Source organism: Phaenicophaeus curvirostris, chromosome 12 (assembly GCF_032191515.1).
Source record: "Phaenicophaeus curvirostris isolate KB17595 chromosome 12, BPBGC_Pcur_1.0, whole genome shotgun sequence".
Lineage (NCBI taxonomy): Eukaryota > Metazoa > Chordata > Aves > Cuculiformes > Cuculidae > Phaenicophaeus > Phaenicophaeus curvirostris.
The window spans coordinates 2,791,789-2,810,085 of record NC_091403.1 but is presented as its reverse complement, the minus strand read 5'-3'; the positions used below and the strand labels follow the sequence as shown (position 1 = coordinate 2,810,085).

Here is an 18,297-nt window from a genome sequence, read left to right as displayed (position 1 = left end):
CTTCTCTGGACATTAGTCCCTGAAAGGGACCATTTCCATCTCTTCTCTGCAGCCTGTGTAGTGCAAATAAAGTGGGGTGCCCTGGGGCATCAAATGTGTGGGTGTAACTGTGTGCGTCAGAACAGGGCTAAACATTCTCTAACCTTTTTCTTTTCCATTTTAAATATATCATAAGAGAAGAGTCCATGAAATCTAATTGTAAGAATTTTGTGGATTTTGCAGTTTTCCATTACTCCCTAACCAGCTTTACTATTTCTGCCAAGCCACCCCTTTTTTTTCCCTGAGCTGACCCAGCAATTTGCAAGGCTGGACCTGAGACAACTTGTCCCAACCCTGGCAAACAGACCCATGGATTTCTTTCTGCAGATGTAATGAATTCTCCAAAATGGTTTGTTCTTTCTTGATTGTATTTACCACCTCAAGGGCAAAAATTGCTGTTTCAGTGCAGACTTGCATTCTTTCCAAAATGGGTTAGTCTTCTTTGTATGCCCTCCTTCCTCACCTTGCAAGAAGGAGGAATGAGAGCACAACGAAACTATCTGCTCTGCAACTGTTCTCTGGATGACTCCCTGATACTTTCCTTGCTGGGTTATGTTGCATATGAACGTGAACTATTACACATTTCATGGTCAGCTGCGAAGAAAAAAGGTATCCTACAGCAAGAGAGTAGTACAAGGTCTCTCATGTCATTCCAGCCTTATACTTGGGGAGTAGGTGAATTGTGAGACTTTTAAAGTATAGTAAACCTTTCTTAATCATGAAGCATGAGCTTCAGCTTCACTGGGACATTAATCCTAATGGGAACTTGCCACAAATGTAGGCCTTTACTTACCATTCTACACCTTGCATTGTGCCTATGTAGCTTAATTTTGTTGTTTTGGCCTGTTTGGTTGGTTTTTTTCAAGTGCCCTTGCAACATTCAAATAAATTCATTCATATAAAGCACACAACAATTACATTCCCTTTTGAATAGAGTAGATGTCTGTGTGATCATGTGTGTACATGTACCTACCTGTCTAATTTAGTTACCAGAGAGAAACAATCGGCAGTAATGACTGTGGCAATTTGGGCAGAGGTGATTTGCTTTGTTTTGTTTTTTTTTTTTAACCTAATGCTGTAGATTTCATTAGGAGTGAATCCACACAGCATGGAAACTTATGGCACTTAATTTTTCTATTTCAACCATGCAGGTGAGATTATTGATATATAAATTTCTAGTGAGATGAAGAGTTATGTACATAGGCAGAAAGCATAGGCAAAGTTGAGGCTGGCACTTTACTTTTGAGTGAGGCTAATCTCTTGGTGCTTGGCAGGGCTGGATCTAGGCACAGGCGAAGGTGGCAGCGATAGGTACGGCAGAATGACCCTTGGCAGATCCCTGAAAATCTGACGGCAGCTGCTGCCAGGAGAAGGAATGAGAATGTGTTAAACAGCAGCCATTTCCTTAAAAATGGGATATGTGAGCCTTTTCTGGATCCTGTTCACTTTTTGCTGGTGGCAGAAAAAGCCAGCTCTGGGTGTAACCTTGGCACTTCATACTTAAGGTGGCATGGCACAAATTATTTTGCTTATGCTGATAAGAAGCCTTGAGCCTGCTCTGGTGGTTAGGTTGCATTTACTGTGCCTTCCAAATAAAATGTGTACAATTACTCATTAGCTACTTCACATACTTTGAAGAGATACCATTTCAAAAGTAAAGAAACCCACCATCTTCAGATAAAACTTCTGACTGGTGTCAGGCGTCCACAGGTATTTGCAGACAAAGAACTTAGACTGCCATGAAATGACATAGGAAAGATTAGCAAAATAATTGAGGAATAACTCAGCTGTTCCAGCAGAGCAGCAAACTGTGGTCTCTTACAAGTTCTGAAGACAGAAGAACAAGTGGCAGGAGAAATGCAGGAGCCTTGTTCCAGATGTTGAAGCTGTAGAGAAGGCTCCTGTGTTATTGTGAGGCTTTGTGAAGGGACCTAGAAGCAGCCAATTCTGAACTGGCGGAGGAAGCGAGGGATAAAGACAGTCTATGAATAATCTTCTCATTAATAAGTGTTGCTTTGGCTTTTCCACAATTCTATCCAGAAAAAAACTGTAACAATGACTTCAATTGTTGCTGAGTCCAATGAATAAGCTTCTCCATTGGCACACATCCAACCGTGGCTGTCTTCTGGGCTTTATGGGATAGAATACTCTTCCCCTGCCCAGAAGTGTAATCTCTTTGGTAGCCACTAAACTGGCCAGAGTTCTGAATTTTTGTGTAGGAGTCCAGACTGCAGATTCTTCCAAATACCTAAATAAGTACAGCAGAGGTTATTTGCACAGTTTTAGGTGCAGCCATCTCTATGTAAGACAAATACCAATAGATTTGGTAGGAATGTTGTCATGCTGGGGCAAAAATGAGTCCTCCTTCACAACTGCACTGTGAGGAATGACACGATGTACAGTACTCAGTGTCTGGGGTTAAGTCATCCATGCCATTACATGTGTAGTCAGTTGATCTAAAACGTAGTGCTCGAAAAAACAAATCAAACAACAAAAAAAAAAAATCCACTTTGTTAAATGTCTTTCTCCCACAGTTTCCATAACTATTGACACCTTTAGATCCCTTTCCCAATGACATGATTTCTTTGCATTGCCTTCTTTTTTCCTCTCTGACAAAGCACTGTGTCATTGATTAATTTGCTCTGTGCAGGTTCTGCAATCAGCAGGATTGAATGTCGCAGCAATAGCATCGTAGTTGAGAGCTGTGAATGTGGCAATAATGAAAAGGTGAAATCAGTTAGGTCTGCAGTGACATCCTTTTTCCTAGAGGGAAAACACAGTTGAAGGGGCAAGGACCATTTTTCAGAAGGTACTTGTCACCTAAAAGGGCCAATAGACCCTTGTTGCAGTTTTGAAAATCAGCACAAGGCCTGCTAAACTGCATCCTTATCTGTGAAAAATCTATCCTTTCCTAATTGATCTTGCTCTTGTTGAAGCTGATGGCACGCATCCTGCTCGAGTCCATGGGTCAGGGTTAGGCCTCAGCACAGCTTGCTTTAACAAGGCGCTAGCCTTGTTAGTCTTCCGACAAGGAGAAAGCACGCAGTGAGGTGAGGAAGCAGAGCCCTGTTTTGCAGCTAAGCAGGCACTTAAAGGGGCTGCTGAGCTCAGGCCGTAAGATATGATAGAACCCGATCCCTGGCCTGCCAGGTATCAACACTCTCTCTGCAAATGTTTAGAGAATCTTAAATTTCTGGTGTGGTGTTGAAGCAATAGCTACCTCACAGGATTAATTGCTGTGTTTTATCAGGTATTTTTTAGAGAGCTGAGGACTGCAATCCGTGTGACACAATGTGCTGGGCTGTTCCATTCACAGCTGCTGAGGCTGCCAGGATCATTTTATGGAGTCTGGCGGTTTCAGTATTACAGCAAGCGGTACTAGACAGCACTATTAAATGCAACCATTCTGCCTTAGGGATGATTTCAGCATTCCTTCAATAATATGTAACAGTGCCAAGCTAAAGAGATCATACAGATTTGAAACACAGCTTGCCAAGAAATGTTTTGTATCCCTTAAGTGTTTAATTCAATTTTATCCCAATATGAATTTACTCTAGCAGTTCTTCTTGAATTTTACTTAGTGTTACTTTATACTCATATAATTGAAATGGTTAAATATCCTTTAACCACCTTGGGAGGAAGAAGTTTCTCTCCTGCAGCAACAGAACAGGCTCTGCAGTGTGCTTTCCACTGCCTCTGCCAGCCTTTGCCCTCAGAGGCTGGCATGTGAGCTTTGCAGATATCTCATCCTTTCCCTAGGAAACAGGATGTTAGTTTCTTGTGTATCATATATGTTTGGGGGTAGGGAGCAAGTAGAAAGGAAAACACGGATGTTTCTCCAAGTCCCTTATTGAATGTAACAGCAATTCACTCAAAACACAAGAGTTCTCTACTTCTCCCCTATCCAAACCTAACTTTTCTGTCATCATTTACTGCAGCCCAAGAATAACAGATGTGGGGGAAAGCATTTGTAACTGAACTGCATTTATGCATTTGGGAACCTGGAATCCATTTTTAAAATATTTTGGTACTCCAGTTACCTTCCATAGTCTTGATAACATAATGTATTCTTGTTCACTTCTGTTGCACAGACTGATTTGACACAGATTGCTGAAGAGGGGAGGGAGGAAGATGGGAAGGCTGTGCAGTGCAGCCTTGCAGCTACGATGTAGAACCATGATGTAGGGGTAACTGCAGATCTTTCTGCCCTAACCACACAGCAAACAGGACACCTGCCCCAGTGCCCAGGAGATAGTAAAAGGGGCATCACTGTTAACAGGATGTGTTGTGTATGTTTGCAGTGGTTGTATATCCTTCTTGTGAGGCTGATACCGGCCTCAGAGAATCTGCCAAAGACAGAAAACAGAAGCTGGGAGGTCTCAAAGGTTGTGCCGCTCATATGCCAAGGATATCAAAACATAGATCCTGAGGATTTTTGGCTTTCCATACTTCCTGGCCAATGGCTGCCATTGGCAGAAGTTTAGGTGGGGCTTTTTGGTGCCTTTTCAGTAGGTACTGATGTTCATATTACAATACTCGGAGATTAAGAAGGTTGGGTAAGGTGCAACTCTGCCTAGAAGTCAGGGGAAGAGGTTGGAGATATCTGGCTGTTTCACTAGATGTGGCTGGGGGCACGGCGTGTGACTGAAATTGGTGTGTGTTTTGCTCTACATTTTAGTGAGCACTGAACTGTTAAAGGGCTGAATGCAGGAAGGCAGGCAACTGCCCGTGTAGGTAGATTTAAGTAGTGCAGACTGTGAAGGCACTGGAGCTGTAAGGGTAAGCCGTGTAATTTATATACTGTATAAAATCTCATTTAAAGAGCCCCCATCACCGAGTGCCTGAACACATCTGCCGCTCTGTCACTCTGCACTTAGCTCCTTTGCGCTTTGCCTCCTTGCAAACAACCATAAGCACTTTTTATTGAGCTATGTGGCTTAAATCTTACTGGAGCAAAGCAGAAATCCCCATTGCTTTAGGGTCCACTCAATTATCAAAACTTCACCCATGGTGCCTACTTGGTTGTCCTGCTGCAGAGAAAAGGTTCAGCTACAGCCCAGCCCACCACAAGGTGCTCTCCAATTATGTGTGACTGGCGATGTGCAAAAGCAGAGCGCTGGGAAAATAGTTATAAACTGGTTACAGTTGAAAATAGAAAAGATATTAGACAAGGGGAAAAAAGGGAGAGGGAGAGCATGGCATTAGATTTTCTATGCATTAGTGACTGGGGAGGGAGTCAGTTACAACTTCATAATTTTGAAAGGAAATTTATATTGCTTCAGAGAACTTGGCCACAGGGCAACAGTGCCTTCCAGTCTCACGACTCAAAATCTCTTTCTGGCTCTTGGACAGGTTTTGCAGATGTTTCTTTTGTGCTTAGACACTGCTTCTGCCCAACAATTCAAGGACGGAATAGTAAGTATTCTCCTACCCATTGCTGAAGTATAGCTTTTCTAACAGGGAGCTATGTTTATCCCCAGTTCTGGGTTTTTAATGTAGAAAATTTGAGAGGAAAACAATCCCATAATCAGACAAATCCTATCAAGCACGATGGTGTTTGTTTGTACTTACCAGTTGAAACCGTGTCAACAATGAACAGCTCTCATGTTTGTGGAGATCTTAATACCGTGGTGCAGTTTAGATTCAGCTGCCAGAGCCCAGCTCATACACTTCAAGTAAGTCTCTATGTTTTCCTGTGTATCCTCAAGAGGAAAGAGCTATTATTTCAGTGAGCGTGGCCAGCTTTGGGCTTTTGCAGTAGTGTGATTCATTTTCCTCAAATAACTCAATTTGTCACAATATCAGGTAGTAGGAAGCTATGATTGTTATCTGCATTTTTACAGCTGACTTAACAGAAGACGTTAAAATTAAGTTGACGCGTATGAATGGTTTTGAGAAAATTATACCCTATTATTGATACATTGAAGGATTGACTTAGGAGTTAGTGAATTAAAAAACATGGAAATTATGCACTGTGTACCTCTGTCTTCCTCACCTTTAAATGAGGTATTCAAGGTAGAGGAACGAGATTATTCCATCTCACCTTTTGGCAGATTTTTGATGCATTGGTTCCTTCATCATTTCATAACATCTGTTGGTTTGTAAAACTTCCAGTTGTTTGGCTTGCTTTGTGCATGTTGTTAAAATCAGAAGGAAGTTAAAAAAAAAAAACCCTAAACCTAGGGACAAACAGATGTGGGGGTGGGCCTTATAATTTCAGGGACTCTTTAAATAAATCATTAAAAATCTACAATTTTGCTAACAAAAGTTTATTAAAATTTATGATTAATCTTAAATTTTCTTCTGAGTTTGTTACGTGCTCTGATATGATGCAGAAGAATTAAAGCATCCGCAAAAAAAACGAATAAAAACTCCCTGAACTTGCAAAAATTGAAACCAACAGCTGTTCTGGAGCCAAAAAGAAATAAAAACCACGTAGCAGGTGGTACCATGTGTGTATGTCTAATTGCAATCTAACAATCTACTACCCAGTTACCAAATACTGAGGAATTTGGTCCTTAGTCAGACTAAGAAGAGGACCAAACGTAACAGGGAAGTGAGAGAAAAAGTTTTGGCCCAGAAAGTTAGTGTCTTTAGAGAGTAACGAGCGTAGCTAGGAGCAGTGAGTCACGATACCATCTTTCTTTTTTGAAGTGTTATCCTCTTGACTAGTCAGTGTCTAGAGGAACTGGCTATAGATGCCAAGAATACTGGTGAACTGGTGGCGTGTCCAGTACAGGGCTTGGTAGAAGTAAAGCTGATAGACTTTCTGTCAGGTGACAAGCAGCTGGTGGTTCAGAGTCTCATGCAAAGCAGCGGGATGTGTGCTTCTGGGGCTCCTTTCACATACAGTGCCTCTATGCCCTTTGAAGGATCAGTGATGTGACCAGACCTTTTTAATCGCATTATTATTAGCCCTGATGGTGATTCATTTGAACTGTGTGAATGGGCTATTTCCACATGTCTTTCTTCAGCCTCCGTCCAGAAAATAAAATCTATTTGGGCTTCTGTTGATGACCAAAATCAAAGTACTCTGCCTCTCCCCTCTAACAAAGGAAACCTTTGCTTGAAACACTTTATCTGGGAGGATTTGGATGAGGGCGGAGAAACTTTGCTCCTTTAAGGCAAGGAAAAAAGCACTGTCCTCCTTGAGGTTTGAAATAAAAGAAACCAGAAGAAATTCAGAGCTGCAAAAGGCACAGTCTAGCAACTAGGAGCAAGAACAAAGCCCCTTTGCACCAACATGTGAGCCATTGGCAGGGAGTGGCTTAGGTGTGATGGTCAAGCATAGGATTGACCTGAAAAAGATGTGTATTAGGAGGTCTGTTTCCTTCAGGTGCAAGGAATATTTCTGCTTTTACACCAAACACTAGTGAGATCTGTCACAGGGAAGGAAAGGTCTGTTGTCTTCTACAAGAAGAAACTAACACACAGTGACATTTGTTTGCAGAGAGGCTGAAATAACTGTCCTCTGTAGAGTATTGGAGGGTGAACGCTGGTGGGAAGCAAGAAGGGGAAGAATTGTGTGTGATTCAGGAAAACGTCAGCATGAGCACAGATGAGCATGGACTGGCTGTGAGTAAATGTGGCCTGGATGGATTGCAGCAGTGATTAGGATCTAAACCAGCTTTCCTCTGGGAGATGCAGAGCTGAAACCTGACTTCTTTTCATGATGCAGCAGGATAAGATGATGATGGGGAACTGGATAATGCAACGTTTGCAGTAGAGAGGGATCATGCTCAGAGAGTGAGGCGGCCTCTTCCAGCCCTGCATTCCTTGTCCAAAAATGGCATAATCTGTAAACTTGCTTTGTATAAATACTCTGGGCTCCAGAGAGAAACTCCAACACCAGCAGTAGTTGCTGGTAACAGAAGAGCGATCTTGAGATCAGTCATACACAGCCAAAGCCTTATCTTGACTTTGTGGCTGCTTCTGCTTCAAACACCTGCAAGAACGGGTTTTGAAAATGGATTTGATACTTTAGGACAAGCTGGATTGGGAGGTGGAGAAAATGTAGAGGAGGAGAAAAATGAAATTCTGGAGTAAAATGTAACATTCAGCAGGACAAAAGATAAAAGAAGAAACAAACTGGAATGAGGCAATGCTATCCGCTAAATGTTTTAAGAAGTTTTTATGACATATGATGTTCCAAGTGTGCTAGATTAGCTTGATTTGGCCAATATTTTATGGCATTTCAGTTGCATTGAAATGGGAGTGACAAGAATTATGAAAAATTGATTTATATTCTGACTAGCACCAATATAGATGGAGAAATAAAAGGGTGGCATGGGAATTGTGCTGTATAAAAGGATCAGCATTGAAAAGAATCTAGTAAAAATTAAAAAGAGGTGAAATCTGCTTTGGGAGCTCTGAAGAAAGAGATAGCTACTGTTCTTGGCATTACAGATTTTAAGTTAGGTATTGATTCAAAAGAAACAATAAAAACGAACAAGGATATAACAGCAATTCCCTCATATAAACACTTCTTCAAGCACTGTATTTTGTGGGGGGGAGGCTCAAGTGGCCCAGTGAAAAAATATATTTGGGCTGAACAGGAATATTAATGTTGGAAACACTGCAGTTAAATCACCAAGTTTGGTCAAAGCTAGCACGGCGCGTATTTGGCATTCGATTCTCTTCTCGCTTGTGCAGTGAAAGTCTCAAGTCAGCACGATTACACAGAGGTAAAGCCAGCATGACGGGGAGGGGGGAGCACCAGCCCATTCCCAGCTGCTCTGTCTCCAGTGTCTGATGGTGATTTATTTTAATGCAGAGCTTGTCACAGACGCCCTCAAAGGTGTAATTTGTTTGCATTTCCTGTGATCAAATCAATCTTCCACCTTATTATCAGTCATTCCCTGATAGCAGTCTTCAGTTAATTCTCTCTTTTAATGCTATCTTGCCATATTGATAAACCATAAAGGATTTTTTTGCCTGGGGGACATGAAGTGCTACTAACTTAAGCTGATTTATGAAATGCTTTTCCAGATTTGCATTGGGCAGCACACAATCTACAAACCTGTAATTCTGCAAGTTCCTTTAGAAAACTGACTGGAGCCTAGGGCTGCTAGGATGCCCTACAACTTCCAAGGACCTTTCATTGAAACCTAACAGAAAACAAGAGGTTTGAATTATTTGCTTAGAGGAGGGAAAATTGTTGACAGGTGAAGTGGGGCAGTTAATGACTTCCAGCCTGTCTGAACAGCTGATCATTGAATGGACAGTGTGGGTTAAGTGGCGAAAGCTCCTCTGGCCTGGCTGCTGCTTTAGCTGCTGTTGGATGCTATCACTTCATCGCTTTAGGAAAGCTGCTGAGCAGTAAATTGCCAAGTAAAATATTCTAATTACCTAAGATCAGTTGTCCTTCCTCACTTCAGCTATCACAGTAAATAGCAAATAAGAGCAAACAGTGCACAGAGTGAGGATGTTGCTGCTATGTAGCTTAATAGTAAGGACGTCGGAAGCCAGAGTACTACACTTAGTAGTGCCATTTGCTGGCTTTCGGTTTGCCGATGAGTTCTGCTTAATTAAAAGCAGCAGGAATGAGCTGATGGCTCTCTGATCCTGGCCCTGCTGTCTGAGGAGTGCTGATGAGGCAGACGCTGCTCTGGCACAGAAACAAAAAGCAATCTCTGTCCCTGGGTTTTATCTGTGAAAGTGAAACAGCAGCTTTCAGGTGTTTTTAGTCCCAGACACACTTGGAGCCCTGCCCTCCCTGTATTTACATGACTGCACATAAATGGATGAGGGATAGAGTAAGACTGCTGCCCAGGAAGTTTCTTTTAACATTTATTGAGGTGGGAGGAAAATACAGAACTGGCTGGATCACACAGAGGGTTTCGCACTCAGCTCTGAGGATGGTGCAGCTGATCACAAAGGAAGAGCTGTGATTCCCACAACTAGAGCCTGGAAAAGGTACTCCCTGATATCCTTTCTTTCTTCTCAATGACCTATCCATGCAGCCTCTTACGAAACTGGTGCTAGAAGAAGCATTTTGCAGAGCTTACATTGTATTTGTAATTTTAATTGAAACAATCTAAGGGGCAAATGATATTTGTGTCTGCTAGAAAAGAGAGGAAAGAATTTTTTACTTTGCATGCGTGAGTGGCAAAAACCCCCCAAGTGTCCCAGCAGCTGCCGGTTCTCCCATGCTTTTGGGTAGTGTGAAGCCTCAAGTGAAGTATGTGCTGCAAGTCAGCTGCAGCCTGTTTTCTGTTAGGCGTTTGGGATGGAGAAGGTTCCCAGCACACAAGTGCCATGTGTTCCGCGGCGCACGCTCCACTGGGAGGCTGCTGGCCCTGTGGGATGAGAGAGGGAGGGAGGCTGAGGCTTAAAGCTTGCCAAAAGGAATGAAAGGAGATGAGATAGCCAAACAGTAAAGGGTTTAATTTTGTCCTCCCCACTTAAGCAAGGCTCCTCAGCGTGTAACAATTTTTACGAAGTGCCAGAGAATCTGTTATGGTTACATGAGCCCATTTCTCCTTTTCACAGTGGGAATGTGTGTGTGACTGCAATAACTTCAAATTGTTTTTCTTTATATAGTAATATCTGGCCATATGTTTCAACTCTTTGTGTTTGGGAGCAGTAGTTAAAGTGTTTGTTTTCTTATGCCTATGGATTCCCTGACTTGGAATGAGTTTTGTCGAAGCAAGTCCTTGCCTTTCTCGCCCTCTTCCTGCTCGCTGCTCTGAGCCGCTGTTGTTCTCCAAGCACTTATAACCTAGTTTGCTACACTTCTCTGGTTGTAAACCATTAATGGCAGATATTTAATGTGGTGAGGGAGAGCCACAAAATCCTCCAAAGCTGCTTCTTTATCCCAAGGTATAATTACTATATCCCATGGCTTTTCTTCTAATTTTCTTTTAAATGACATTTCAGACAATTAATTTCCTCCTGATAACAAAAGTGCCACTTTCATCCTTTCTCTCTGTTCCCCGAGACCAAAATTAGCATCTCCTCAAAATCCTGAGGTTTTCCCCGAAGTTGCCTGAAGTCTCCCCCTCTGATATTCCAAATTACTTTTGGTCTCCAAATAGCCTTTGGGCATAAGGAGCTCTGAGATAAGGGAGTTAATCACAGATCACCTCTATGAAGCTTTGCAGGCTCAGGGCCACAGGAGTCCCTGTTTTATTAAATGGCAGGGAAAAATTTGGAACACTTTGTTCCAAATACTGGACTGGGAACATGGGAGGAACATGGAGAACCTCCACGCACTCGGAGCTGCGTTATGCTCATGGGCTCTGGCAACTCATCCCAGCGTGATAGAGCGTGGCCTGCAGGCAACTGCGTGTGTTACTGTCAGGGCTCAGCCTGGAAACTCTCCTCCCTCAGTGACACCTCAGTCTTTGTAGCTCGGGGCATGGGAAATCGAGGGAAGTGACGTCTGCCCACACACCTGTTTTTAAACTGTTAAATGCTCTGAATCAAGCTCTAGCATGTTTTCATAAGGTGAGTTATCCTTTCTGAAATGTTCTTGGCTTCCTGCCTCTTAATTCTCGTGAGCCTTGTTGGGACTAGCAGGTTGCTGCTTCAACACAGCAATTGTCATCTCATGCCTTTGAGCTTCATGTGTGCTCTACCTGCAGGAAACGATGCAACCAGCTAGAAAGCCCTGAGAGCATGCATTTCAGGTGCATTAGTGCACATCTCCTTTCTCTCTTTATGTTTAAGAGTGTTTCTGATATGCACTCCTTGGGGAAGGACTTTTCCCTGTGTGTCTGGGTAACTAAGTAGCAGTTAATGTCCATTTGCTGACTCAGAATCTTTTTATTTTGAGGAATAAAGAAATGTATAAAATGACAAAAAAACCTGGCACATAGATCCATAGTTTTTCTCAAATTTGACTTTCTGAGATGAGTGTAAATGTATTTTGAAATGTATTCTTGAAATACGTTCCTTCTGTGGACAAGCATAAAGCCAGGACTGCATCACCTCCAGAATGGTGCTTCATGGGTACAGGGGCACCAGCAGTCGCCTTTTGAGTCCTTCAGTCCTTTTCCCTTTTGAAGTTCAGGATTTCATCACAGGAGCTCACTGACAGGGCAGCTGTTTGCCAGACCTTGACTGAGGGTCACACATTCCTCTTAATTCCTAGCTAATTAATTGGTGCGACAGAGCCCAGTCCTCCTTTTTTTTCCAGAAGCAAGCAGAGTCATTCTGCCTATCGTACTTCATTCAACTAAATAATCTCCCTCTCTTCTATTTTCTTCCTTTCTCAAACCAGTTCCAGCCTGCTTTAGGAACCGTTCATCAGCTTACCTAAACTGCCTAGGCTAACCGGGTGTATATTAAACCCTCTGATGGTGCTAGGAAATCCACTCTGCTTTTCTTTGTGACCAGCTCCTTTTTTACAGCAGAATTAGCTCTATGCCAAGAATGCACTCTCCTGTTTTAATAATGGTTATAGATACTAAACTTCCACAATAAAATAGTATATCAGGTTTTATGCTTCACAAGTAGAATAACATCTAGGCAAAGTATCTCTGGTGGATGTTCAGAATTACTGTTGAAAAGTGAAGTAGGTTCATTTTGGGGGGAGGCGTGGAGCATTTTGTATCACTCAAGGTAAAATCAGTACTAAATGATCTCTCCTGCACTACCAGCAATGTAAGCAAACAAGCTGGTTGGGTAGGAAACAAGGAATGAGGCTAATCAGAAATTTATATTACTGGTGAATTTATATTACCGGTGAATGTTCATAGACAAACTGTTATTTGTGTTTGAGAGAATGGAATAAAATGTTTCCCATGTGATTCCCTTTAAGCTTTAAAGGAGATGAGTGGTTTCAGAAAGGATGTTACTCATTACTGGTAGGTTGCTTGAACACAGAAAATACAAGAAAGACTTAATTCCCCTTTTCATTAGAGCTATTATCCCTCTTCTCCCAACTTTATACATATTAATGCCTGCTTAGAGGGCTCCTTTACGCAGCTGAGCATGGGAATTTCTGTTAGTGAAAGTTAGACTCTACTTCCATGTTAAAATGTGTGACAGAAAATGGAACAGCTCATCTACTCCTGAGCACCAAACTGTTGCAGGGGAAAACACTTCTTTAACAGATTAAAATGCTAGATTAAAAAGCATGCAGGAAAAGAACTCTGACATTGTGTAGACAAAATCATAGAAACATGTTTTCAGGTTTGAAATAGACCTGAAGTAGGTGCTGCCTAGAATTGGGTGCATTTTCATTGTAAGTCTGGAAAGGCATTTAAATCCAGACACAGTTGGATCCGTGTGTGGTCCTGTACCTCAGACTGAGAGATGCTTTTGTGGACTTCAGCGGCAGTGGAATTAGGAGCAGCGTAACCTTGGATTTTGCATGGCAAATGTCAGCATCTCCCAGGAGCATGTAATACACTAGACAGAATTAATTCTTCAGTTCATGCCTTTAGCTTTTACAGTTCATACTGCTCTGACACAAGGTACTTGAGATACTTTGCATAAAGTCCCAAAGTGCCTGAAGGGCTGCTCCACTCCTGTGCACTTGCACTCAGGTATCTGTTCTTTCAGTTGTTCATTTAAAGGAGCACAGGCACTTCTCATAAACCTATGCAGAAATTTGCCTTTGGTGATGAGGTAAAATATAAGCTACTCTATGATACAAAATAAGAAAGATAAAAGCTTTCAGATTAGATTTGCTGAACCTCTGTGACTACTTCGTATTCCTGGATGAGCGACGCAGAATGACTTGATTTAGGCCATAAGTGGTGACCAGGCTGCTAAAAGATACCTGTGACCTTTGATTCATTCCTGTCATTTTGACAGTGTGCTATAACTTTTCTCCTGATACCAATATTTAATGAAAGAAAAATCCTGGTGCCTCTCAGCTGGTTGAGGTTCGTTTCTTTGTTTGCTTTTTTAAAAAAAACGCCCTACGGCTGAATTCCTGCTGCTTTCTTTACAAAAATAAAACTTAAAAGGGTTATTTATTCTCCCAGAAAGCTGTGGAAATTTTACATATTCAAGGTAGTATCAAGGGTAATAATGTCTCCGGCCAGAAGGAAGGTGGCAGGGGGACAGTCGGGTGTTTCCTGAGCTGGGTCACTGTGCCAAGGGAAATCGGAACGGCAGCAGAGAAATAAAATCAGTGCAACATGTGAAGGGAAAACCTAGACTTCATCCTGTGTTGCACAGGTAGGAGATTTTCTTTTGTCACAGCTTTTCCAGCCCCTGAGTTTCACCTGTTATTTGGTAGGGGAGTTGAAATAAAGCCTTGCCACAAATTATATCCCTTCCGCTTTAGAAGTGGTTTATTGCAGACACATTTTCTTTAATAGCAACAGGAAGCCTTGTTGGCAGCGTGTTTTAATTATGCTCTGAAGCTAATCAAGGAAAGAGAAACCATTTTGAACACAGGAAGCTAAACAGCTAATCATACATTTGAGTGCCTATTTCCACAGGGGATGCAGGAGTACTTAAGTGTTGCTGAACTCCCAGCACATCAGCATCTGTTAAAGGGCTCTGAGGCTTTATTAGGGACGGGAGGAAACCACCCAGCGCCAGGCGCCTGCTCGCTCGCTGCGGTCACTAGGGGGAGAGGCAGCTGAGATCAGGAGACTCGCAATCGCCCTCTGGAAAACCCAACCTCTGCTCGAGCTGCGGAGGAAGCCTAAAGAGACCAAAGAGAAATTAAGTAGCTAAAACAGTACGGCTACTTTATTTCCTCGCTGCCTGATGCGAGGTGTGGACCTGAGGCTAATTGCTGTGATTGCCATCTCTAAACTACTCCTCTGAACCGTTCCTGGAGGTAATAAGATTCCCTTAAAAAGCTCAGTTTTCTTAATTTTTTTCTCCATTTTGAGAGCCAAATATTTCTTTGGTATTAAAAGCAGAGGCGTATAGCTTGTAACGAAGCTCACTTACTGTTTGGAAGCTACATGGTACATAATAGATGATGTACTGTACTACCTTGCCTGGCCTGGCCAGGTGAGCGCTGCGCATTCTGCCTCCTAAAGGAGAGCGTCTCAGGGTCTCCGGCAGCTCCTTTTATGATGCTGCCGAAAAGTCTCAGTAGCCGAGTGGTTTGCTCACTCAAACCCTCTCTGAAAGCCTCTAAATGAGACTGGAGATTATTTGAACCGCACCCACAGCAAGTCAATCCGTTTAAGGATCCTGTAAAAGCGCTGACGACCGAAATGTTGCTAGGACACTTGGGGTGTCCCGAACCTTTTCACAAAGCGGTTTTCTCTGATTTGAGTTGCTGGAGGATGAGGACAGTGCAGGTAAACGCGTGAGAGAGAAGCAAGGCTCACACCCAGAGCACGCGTGTTCCCAGCTAGAACTCTCAGCAGGTTCAGAATGTTCCCGGCACCCCCCCGATTTGTTTTCGCTGAGCGCGTCTTGTCTATTGCGAGCACTCGGCAAACATGAACTTTAGCTCCTCAGCGGGAAAGTCAGAAAATTGTCTATTGTCCCTGTGTGACAGGAATACGGCTTCAACTGAGCACTTGGCCAACCTGTTTGGCGAGCCTTCCTGGCGCTGCAGGTAAGATCGCCCTTTGCAGCCTGCAGGACAATTCCCGAGTTCGCAGAGGGCCGGTGGAGGCCCGGGGCGCTGTGGTTCTGTGCGGGGTCTGCGGGGCGTCACGCGTGCCCGGGCTCTTGCCGTGCCCGTTTCAAGGTGGCTCGCCAGGGCGTTTGCTGCCTTGTCTGGCTTCTCACCGCATCTGCGTTCGCGTCTCTGTTGTTGCTCAATATCAGCAGAATCGGGGCGCTGGGTCCCGTTCTGCCTGGATGATGAGGATCGGGGCGGGGGGCGGGCGCGGACACACGCTCAGAGGCAGGAAAGCAGCAAAGCTCTTTTCAAACGAGCTTGGAAAAAACACAGTTTGTACCGCTCTAATGCTGGCGACGGGCCAGGACCCCGCGACGAAAAGGAGCAGCGGGACACAATCCCGCTTTTGTCCTGGGTTTGTCAGTTCATCTCGCAGCAGCTCGGGACGCCTCCGTCCGGAGATTTTCACCCCAAAGGCGCTGGAGGCAGCGAGGGGCCGAGCTCCAGCGCTGCCTCCCCCGGCCGGCAGCCCCCTCTTCTGGCCCGCCTTCCATCCCGCTCTCCATCCTTTCCTGGGCCCGGCAGTCCCCTCTCCCGTTACCCTGTCCTCTCCCTCCTTCCCTCCCTCTTCCGAGCTGGCAGCCTCTCCTCCCCCTCCTCCCCTCCCCGGTGCCTCCCTGGGCGGTGCCCGGGCAGGTATTTAAGGGCCGCTGGGGCTGCAGCCGCCGCGTTTCCCCGGGGGCGGCGGGAGCTGCTGCAGCGACGAGCGGCTGCGCGGGGCCAGGTAGGTCCTCTGCCGAGGGGGATTCCGTGGGGTTTGTCAGAGAGGGACGTTTGCTTTGAATTCGATGCTGTTTAATACCTTTAGTGGTTTGATTCTGTTCTGGTGGTGGAATCTGTTTGACCCGAGTGAGGGGAGAGTGCGGGGCAGGGCTGGACTGACGCCCCGGGGCTGGTGCGGGTCCGGCCCCAGCAGCATCCCCCGTGCCCTGCCCGGCCCTGGTGTGTCCGAGACCGGTGTTCACGTACCTCTGCATCTCTGTGTATCTACAGGTGCGTTTGTCCTTCGAACTCCTCCCCTTTGAGGACCTCCTGCCCAGCTGCAGCGATGTGGCTCTTGGAAAAGATCAGAGCATCGCAGGAAAGTGGAAAACTCCCTAGCCCGTCCTTCCTGGGACTGCCACCCGGCCAAAAACTGACTGAAAAGGCCGCCCCGGGGGCTGCCGCTTTCCCTAATGTGCTCACCCCCGACAGAATCCCTGAATTCTGCATTCCCCCCCGGCTGAGCAGCTCTGGCCCTCCTAAGGGTACTGGCTCCTACCAGGACCGCAGTTTGGAGGATGCAGACGTTAATTCTTCTGACCGCAGCCTCAGCTCTTCTTTGCCACATCTCATCCAGGTGGAAAGTGCCGAAGAGATCCCAGCCCTGGAGGAAGAGAGCACCAACTCAGACCCCCAGTCCCAAGCGGCGCTCTCCCTGCCTCACTTCCTCAGAGCCCCCACTTCTTACGGCTTCTGCACTTTGCTGGAGAGCCCGCACACCCGCAGGAAGGAGTCTCTCTTCCACGGTGACTCACGCGGTGCTCTGCCCGGCCTGATGCTGTCTCGATCCAGAGCAAACACGTTCAGTGGCAAAGGGAGCGTGTCTAATCCCATCGCCATCAGCTTTGCCTCGGTGAGGCTGCCTCCCAGGCACCCATCTCTGCAGAGGCAGGGCGCCTGCGACAGCGACACTGCCTCCTCCAGCGACTCCTCTCCTTTCAGTTCTCCTCTTCTCAGCAGGTCACCTCCCCGATCCTGCTCCCTGAGCAAAACGCCAAGTCGGGAGGGATTGCTGTGCCGAGCGCTGAAAGGCAAGAGCAAATCCAGCATGGCCAGGAACAATTCTCTCTCTACAGAGGAGAGCAGCTCCACCGATAACAGCCCCAGTGCCATCAGACGGGCCTCAGAGGGTCTGCTCGCCATGAGGAGCTTTAGCTTGTCCTGTTCTCCCATCTTTCCCCTGGACCTGGCCTGCAGCAGGGAGAGGCTGGTGGGAGAGAGCACTGTGGTGATGGACAAGGGAGGAGTGCTGAGGCTGTCGGCCGAGTACTGCTCGGAGAATGAAAGGCTGCGGATCCGCCTCATCAGTGCAGAGGGTTTATACGATGACTCTGTAGAGCCCCAAAACATAAACTGCTGCATCACCTTCTCCCTGGTGCCAGGGAAGACACAGAAGCAGAGAAGCACTGTTATAAAGCGAAGCAGAAATCCCATCTTCAATGAGGACTTCTTCTTTGATGGCATTGCAGAAGAAGAGCTTTGCAGCCTGTCTGTCAGGATGAAAGCAACGAATAAAGGGTGCAGTATGAAACGAGATTACACCTTGGGAGAACGAGAATTGTCTTTAATAAGTATGTTGTCAGTGTAACACTTCATTCAAACAGACTAGTTTTGTTTTCTGGAAGTTTTCTTCTAAATAAAGTTTTGGGTTGATTTTCTTTCCCTTTTTTAAAGACTACTCTAAAGCACAGTGTTGTTTGGTGTTACTCTCATGCTGTTGTGCTGTATTTTTCTAGTTAACATCTCAACCTCTGTGGGTTATTTGCTGTTTCAAGGTGGCTGTGGAGCAGACCTTCTACCTGTAGAGTAGGAGAGAAGGGCAGAAGGGCTAGTTTGCCTTTAGGATAAAGGATTAAGCAGTTGCCAAGTGAAAGCTGTTCTGTTTTGTTTTTTTTTTATGGCTTTCAGGGCATGGAAGTGTTGTTTTTCATTCACTCTGGTCC

The 18,297-nt window shown here is 44.9% G+C and overlaps 1 protein-coding gene across 4 annotated transcripts; it reads left to right on the top strand.

Annotated features, from left to right (window-relative positions):
• Positions 1 to 14,897: 14,897 nt before the first annotated feature.
• Positions 14,898 to 18,007, top strand: LOC138725702 (C2 calcium-dependent domain-containing protein 4C-like). 4 transcript variants are annotated; one of them, XM_069866855.1, is made up of 2 exons: positions 14,898 to 14,918; positions 16,586 to 18,007. In XM_069866855.1, exon 2 carries the CDS (start codon positions 16,641 to 16,643, stop codon positions 17,940 to 17,942), a length of 1,302 nt encoding a protein of 433 aa, XP_069722956.1. In that variant the 5' UTR covers positions 14,898 to 14,918; positions 16,586 to 16,640; the 3' UTR covers positions 17,943 to 18,007. The 4 variants fall into 4 exon arrangements, with proteins under 4 accessions (XP_069722956.1, XP_069722953.1, XP_069722952.1 ...); XM_069866852.1 differs by lacking the exon at positions 14,898 to 14,918 and adding an exon at positions 15,390 to 15,523; XM_069866851.1 differs by lacking the exon at positions 14,898 to 14,918 and adding an exon at positions 15,757 to 15,947.
• Positions 18,008 to 18,297: the final 290 nt, after the last annotated feature.